The 7,201-nt window shown below is 44.6% G+C and overlaps 1 protein-coding gene across 1 annotated transcript in view; it reads right to left on the bottom strand.

Annotated features, from left to right (window-relative positions):
• Window positions 1–205: 205 nt before the first annotated feature.
• GHRHR (growth hormone releasing hormone receptor) overlaps window positions 206–7,201 on the bottom strand; it is a 37,008-nt gene continuing 30,012 nt past the window's right edge. The window contains exons 13-14 of the mRNA XM_019540132.1: window positions 4,963–5,004; window positions 206–1,166 (exon numbers count right to left, since the gene is read on the bottom strand). Of these exons, the coding sequence (XP_019395677.1) occupies window positions 1,041–1,166; window positions 4,963–5,004 (168 nt within the window). The 3' untranslated portion in view covers window positions 206–1,040. The remainder of the gene's footprint in view (window positions 1,167–4,962; window positions 5,005–7,201) is intronic.

Raw genomic sequence — 7,201 nt, 5'->3', positions numbered from 1 at the left:
CACTAAAAAGTTTCCTTTGGGGGGGCGGGGGGAGAGGAGCGTTCTTTTGATGGAAAATGCCTTTGCCATAAAACCAGCAATTTCTAGAAAAACATTACATTTTACTTCAAGAATTTCAAACCTTGATTTAATTCTTTTGTTTTTAACGGGGGGGAGGGGGGAGAATCAAACTTTTGATTTAGACCTAAAAAGAATGAGTTTTTTAAAAAGTGGGTTGTGGTTTTTTTCTATTTTCATCAAAAGGTTTACGTTGTGATCAGCTTGATTTTCTTCTGCTGCTCTTATTCACATTTTTTCACACATTGGTTCCTTCTATTTCCATTTCCTTTTCCCTAAAATTAAATTGCATCCATAAAGCACCTCTCCAATTGGTCTTTCTCTAGTGAGCAGCTTCATCAGTTTCCTTTCATGTTTTAGCTGCTCTAGCTCAGTGCATCCAAAAAGACCCTCAAATGGAGTTTTCTCTTTCCCAGTCACTCCATTTCCTCCCACTTAATTCTCAAGGAATTTCAACTCGTAGGCTATCAGAATAGGCTCTGAATGTCACCGGCGGGTTTGAGAAAAAGGTTCAGCTCAATATCCAAAATTCAGATGGGAGTGTTGCGGTCTTATCTCTGAATCTCCTGACTTCCTTGTGGACCCAAAATAGGAGTTGCATAGACAATGCTGTAGATTTAAGTTGTGGTTTGCTCCTTGCATACTAGATCAGGAATTCAAAACCAGAGGCAAGAGTCCAACTCACTAGTATGAATCCAGTTTCAAGCATGGGTACTATACTCCAGATCGGACGTTGCATAGGCTGCCCATGAAAGCTGATCAAGTGTCCAGCCGACAAACATTTGATCTAATGCTACAGTATTTGCCGCTTCTTTGCCCTATAGTTTCAGGGAGTGGAATTGCAGGAGAAATGGACTCTAATTCATTCACTTAAGCAGTTTAAAATGACCAGCAGTAGATTCACCCTCTTACAATCACCTGTTTCTTATCCTAGATTAACACCAGGCTCTTCAGTGCCACTCGTCCAAGCCCAGCTGTTGTCCCTAGCACACAGAGGTAGTCATTTTGATGCCAGAACTGGATGGCATGGTCCACCTAGTCCTCCTCCTCCACACTGGCATTATTCCATAGCTATTACCTTGCCATCGACGGCCAATTTCTGCTTGCACCTCAAAAGTAAATTAAAAAAAAAAACTATTAGCAATCCACTGTCATCATTTTTTTTACTCCACTAGAAAAAAAGCCTAACTCTGTGGTCCAGGAAGGTGGTGAACTGTCCTGGCAAGGAGGGAGGCCAGGGCTCTGGCCTCTGCTACCAGGACTGCTTATGCATTTTAAGCAATGACAGCTGAACGCCAAAAATATCAGTGATACTGATGTAAATGCAGAGCCTGCCATTATAAATCATAGCTTTATTCTGGGTTGCATTTTAGAATCAAGAGACAGTATTTGGTCCCATGTAAATGGGAGGGAACTATAGCCTGCAGTACACTGGGTGATTTGAGAGCGTACAGCTCACCAATTCTTAGTGTGCCCACCGCACCAGGAATGCACGGCAGGTGCACAGGAGAAGTGGGATTTCAGGAGAGATTGGACAGTGGAGAGAATTATCATGATACCGTTGGTAGAAATAATAATTAACATACAACGCAGGGAAGCACCACAGCATTCTTGCGATGCAGTGAGTTGGGTAAGTCAAAGACCAGTGTCTTCATGCTACTGATGAAAAACCGAGGCGCCATGAAGTGAAACGGCTTGCCCTAATGTTACAGAGCAGGTCAATGTGAAAAAAGGCAGCCACACGCAGAGGCCAAACCAGAGGAGATGCACTAGAGCACTTGCACCCCACTTTGATTCCTGCCCCGCTTTGATTCCTGCCTAACAGTGGTAGCAAGCATTTGTAGCCAGACAGTGCTGAGGGAGCCACTTGACATCATGGCTCATTATAATCTGCCTGATCCCTTTTAACTCTTCATTCCTCAGGTCTCAGCAACCATCATCTTGTTAATGGTCTTGATGTTCCACCAATCAAACTATCCTTTGTTCTGCAATTCTGCTGTCTGCTAGCTGCTCCTGGTAATGAAGCGCCTATGCCACAGCCCTGCAGATTGTTTTTAACTCATTGGAATAAAATTATATTCATATTTGCTTTAATCTTACACTGCATGATACAGCCCTAGAGCTCTAGTGTATTAGTAAAGCTCCTGATTTACTTTTAACTAGAGAAAAATCTGTTAATATGCGATGATGCACCTCATCATCTGCATTGCCCTTTGAATATTCTAGCTCTGCCCATGGCCACATGAGTCAAAGCTCTTGGGACATCTCTATATCTGTTGTACAGCACCTTGCACAAGAGCGCTTCAACTAGTGTTGAAGCTTCTTGAAAATATTGTAGAGTAATACATCCATGGACAGGCAGAGAAAGCCTAGGTCACAATTCAGCAATTCTGTCTCCCATCTCCATGCCATTCCAGTAGACTTCATTGCAGATAATAAACTGATAGTATACCCATTTGCTTGGGTTTTGATGCTGCACATTACATTTCACAGTGTCTAATCAACAAGTAAATTGCACGGTTCTCATATCTGAAGGGAACCCCTAGGGCAAGTCTTAGTCCACATCTGATGCATTGCTTCCTGGAGCTACCAACAAATAATAATCATATGATGAGATGACCACATGAAATAATAAACACTGATCATTGCGTAAAGACAGCAATGTGGTTACAAACAACTGTGGCCCATCCCTGAAAAAGGAACAGTCACCCTGTTAGTGCAGGTGGCACAGAGTAGTAGTTATAGCTATGTTTACACTAAATATGTCCTTAAACCTTCTCACTCTTGCTTTTGCATTAATGTTAGGCACAGTGGGACTCTAACGTAGATGGGTTGCTGGCATTTCGACAACTGTGTCACATTGCAATAGTAATACCTAGCGCTCATATAGAGATGTTCATCATCAGGTCTCAAATAAACCTTTACAAGGGAAGTCATTATCATTATCTCCATTTGACTTGTAGGGAAACTAAGGCCCAAACAGGTGTAGTGACTCACTCAAAGTCAATAGCCACCAGGATAGTGGCAGTGGGGAACAGGACCCAGTCCTGTGCTGTATCCACTAGGCATCCTGCCTCTCTCATCATGCTCTTGCCTGCTACAGAACAGACCACAGTTAAAATGCCTGCTGGCTGGCTTTTAAATACTACTGCTGCTACCACTATTGGTCATAAAGTGGCAGTAGCACAACACCCAAGGAAGCCAAGAAAGGCCCGTCTAGCATAAATAAACTCTGTGGGAACTGCGGCTGCTGACGTTACTCTGCGATTTCTTGGTCATGTCTACTAAACAAGTTGCTTCTTACCTCCGACAGTTATTTAACTAAAACAGTTTAAATCCACTTGTTAAATACAACACACCAATCTCAATGCAGTGTCTTCCACTGACCTTCTCATGACCAGGAATGATAATGGTTCATTTAGCCCACACCTGCTTCGGCCACGGTGTGCCAGTTCAGATGTTGCTATCGTATAGTATGCAAAGCCTGTCCTGGTGCATGGATCTAAACATTTGTATAAATTGCTCTTGCTTATTTTTTTTTCCATCGCCCATACCGACAGAATGGGTGTTTTTCTTGTCTCATGGCTACAAGAGCTGGAAACAACCTATTACTGTCCAGTAAATGGCCCACATTTTACGAAGGCTGTTAGAAGCTGGGAAATAATTAAAAGAATGACTCAGTCAGGAAAAATCTTTTTCTTATCATGTTTACAAGGCCTGTGATTACTTCTGTTGCTCTCCTCTGTACTCATTCCAATTTATCCACATCTTTCTTGAAGTGCAGTGCCCAAAGTTGGCCTCACCATTGCCAAATAAAATAGAAGAATCATGCAACACTCCCTTTAATCTATTGAATATGCTATTTGGGTTTTTTTTCTTTTTTGCAACCATTTTACACTGTAGACTTATGTTCAGCTTACAGTCCTCTATAACAGAGGTGTCAAACTCATTTGGCCTGCAAGGTGTAGGGCATGTGGCCAACCCCGTGGGCTGGATCGGGCCAATGGACCCCCTCCCCTCCCCTCCCCTCCCCTGCATGCCAGACCCAGCACACACAGTGCTCACTCTGGCCAGTCTAGGACCACACCAGATGCAGCATCTATGCAGGACTGGTCCAGGACCCCTGCTGCACATGGCACTCACCTCAAACTGACCAAGTGTGGGGGTAGCACTGTGTGCAGTGCGTGTCCCTGGTCAGCCGGAGCAGACGCATGTGCAATCCACATCCTGTTAACAGTGCATGTGGCATGTGGGTCAAATCCAGACCCAGGGGCAGCACCAGGGGCCAGATGATGGGGCTGCATGGACTGGATTTGGGCCTGGCCAGATCTTTGACAGTCTTGCTCTACAACCCCTAGGTCCTTTTCTACAACACTACAGCCTGCCCAACTGTTCCCCAGTTCAAAGTTTGCAAAAAGAGGCTGGAGAGGCATGTGTTTAGGACTTCTGCATACTGCATCAGTCTCAGACTAGATGATGCTAAAGGTCCAGGCAAACTGTATCTTTCTATTAAAAAAATTAATTAGAGTCTTTTGCAGAGAAAAACGTATTGCTGATGCTATTTAATAAAAATCTGTTGGCCCTTTGGATCAGGTCGCATCTTTTTGTCCTGGTTGGACAGCTCAAAATGCAATGGTACCCTGGACCAGGACTGGGGCTCCCAGGTGTTACAAAAATACAGAGGTGGTAACTGGGTTTGATAAGAGCAAAGCAGCAGCAACCATTTTGCCCACTAGATGGCTTCATTCTCATGATGATAACCCATGGGAAATTGTAATAGGGCTGTATCAATGGGCAATTTTAGCAAACTAGAGCATTTGATTACTTGCCGGTTTGCAACAAAATATTAACTCTATAGATCTTTCAAATGAACCCCATAATGAAAAAATAATATAGTTGCCTTACCTCTTGATTAAGGAAGCAGTACAAAACAGCGACAATAAATCCCTGAAGAAACAGAACAGTTAAAAACAGTTAAATCGTAGCACAAATGGAAAAGCTACTTTAAGCGTTAATAGTCTGTGATGATATTTATACTAGGCATCCACTGGAAGAATGAAAGGTATAATGACTGAGCTGTATTCATCCCCAGTATATTTCCATCAGTCACCCAGATCTGCAGCTGGTGTATCAAAGTCAATGAAGCTACATCATTTTACACCGACTGGTGAGTCTAACCAGGGAAGGTCTGACAGGGTGAATTTTCACTGCAGTGTGGTTCTCAAATGTACAGCTCACTCGGTGGCCCAATATGCCATGAGGCACACCTTATATAGAGAAAAATAGCAAAGCATCATGGACTGCACTAGGAGACCCTGCGTGCACAAGATCACGCTGGTTTGCTTGGCTTTAGGGGTGTAAGAAAACGATTCTCAACTTGTACAAACCATATAGCTTCGGGGAAGTTGATGGAGCTATGGCAGTTTACACTAGCTGAGTATTAGGCCCTGTCTTCCAGATATAATTAATTTCCTGCTGTGCAAGATGAGGAGGACAACGTCACAAAGAGATTCAGAGATTCAGAAACTAGTTACTGAAACCACATAGTGAATTTAGGCAGAGGGGATATCATGTTTGGGGGCTAGCATTTCACTAGGATATGAGGGTAAGCAGGAAGCTCAGATCCTAGAATCTCTGGGAGGCATGTAGAAGGGATTTAGGAACAATGTAGTTGTCTAACCTCCAAAGGGTGATCTAGTTTGGTCCTCTTCCACCAGTACATTTCTCTTGAAACTTAGGTGGGCACCTCTGTCTCACACTACAGAGTTCCCTAGGCACCTACCCTTTGGTTTCTAGGTATGTTCAGAAGCAGCCCCTTTCGATCCCTCAGGGATCACGCAAAACTGTGTTGTGGCAGACACCTGAGACCACAGGGAGACCTGGTCCATTGGGTCTGCTCTGAGCATGCCAAACTCACATTGACAGCATTGAGTTCAGCTCAGATTACCTGAGAAGTGCAAGACGTATGTCTGCATCCCTTCAGATTGGGGAGGCTTTATAATCCAGAGCTCTCACGTCCGGAGTGAGTGCTCCAAGCACAAGGCTATGGGGCAAAAGTTGGTGGGGTCTGTGTCACCACCCCTGTAGCTGAGGCAGCTGCCCTCAATAATGAGACTAAGCAGAGCAGATCAGTAAGTGAATGCAGGTGACGAACTTCTGGGATGGAACATAGGCCCACGCTTAATAGCTCCTATTACAGCCCCTCCATGCACTGAAGTGCCCTTCAGAGACGCCAACCGCAGCACGTTCTCTGTATAAAATAGCTTGGAAATCTAAACTCAGTCAAACTGTGGAGGTCCAACTCTGTGAAGGCGCATACGTTTCTCTCTCGACTGCCTGGTGATCAACCTAGTCAAATTCTAGCACCCTCTGAGGCTGGAGCACCTGTATTTTCCGGGTTAACCTGCCTAAACGCAGGCATCCCCAAGATCAAGTTAAGTCGGGCCCTCTATACTAATATTCAGCTGGTGCAAGTCAGCAAACTCAAGGATTTCTACTGCTTCCCACCAGAAGTGGCTCAAGGTTTTAAGTGGCCATTGGAGGGCTGATTTCTTATTCACAGAGGCAACGCAGCCTTATGTTGAAGGCTTGGAGCATTGTCACAAGTCATTCTGGAACAGACGACTGTGGGGGAAGGCATGGTGGCAAAGGTCATGCAAAGCCACTTTTCTGAAGTCTGGATCTGGAGCTAAAGCAGGAGGGTCACAGCAGTCTCCGGTGGAAATCACAGAGTTTAAATTACACAGGCACCACTGCTATCCAGACCTCTTGCATCCAGGACATAGAGTGCAAGGAAGCACAAAGCCAACACAGAAGGCCAATACAAGGGTTACTTCTGCACTGGGGCATTTTTCTGTACTCTCATGGGCTTCCTTTATGGATTTATAAACTGCCATAGCTGTGCATAGATGCTGCTTTAGAGCCTATATTAACCCTATAGTTTCATAGTTTCGTAGTTTCTAGAGTCGGAAGGGATCGGAGCAGATCATCAAGTCCGACCCCCTGCCATGTCAGGAAGGAGTACTGGGGTCAAACGACCCCAGCAAGATGTTCATCTAACCTCCTCTTAAAGACCCCCAGGGTAGGAGCCTGCACCACTTCTCTTGGAAGTTGGTTCCAGATCCTAGCTGCCCTGACTGTGAAG

The sequence above is a fragment of the Crocodylus porosus genome, unplaced genomic scaffold (assembly GCF_001723895.1).
Source record: "Crocodylus porosus isolate Cpor-Errol unplaced genomic scaffold, CroPor_comp1, whole genome shotgun sequence".
In the NCBI taxonomy this organism is placed as follows: domain Eukaryota; kingdom Metazoa; phylum Chordata; order Crocodylia; family Crocodylidae; genus Crocodylus; species Crocodylus porosus.
The sequence above is the reverse complement of the archived record's forward strand: the minus strand, read 5'-3'. Positions and strand labels throughout refer to the sequence as shown.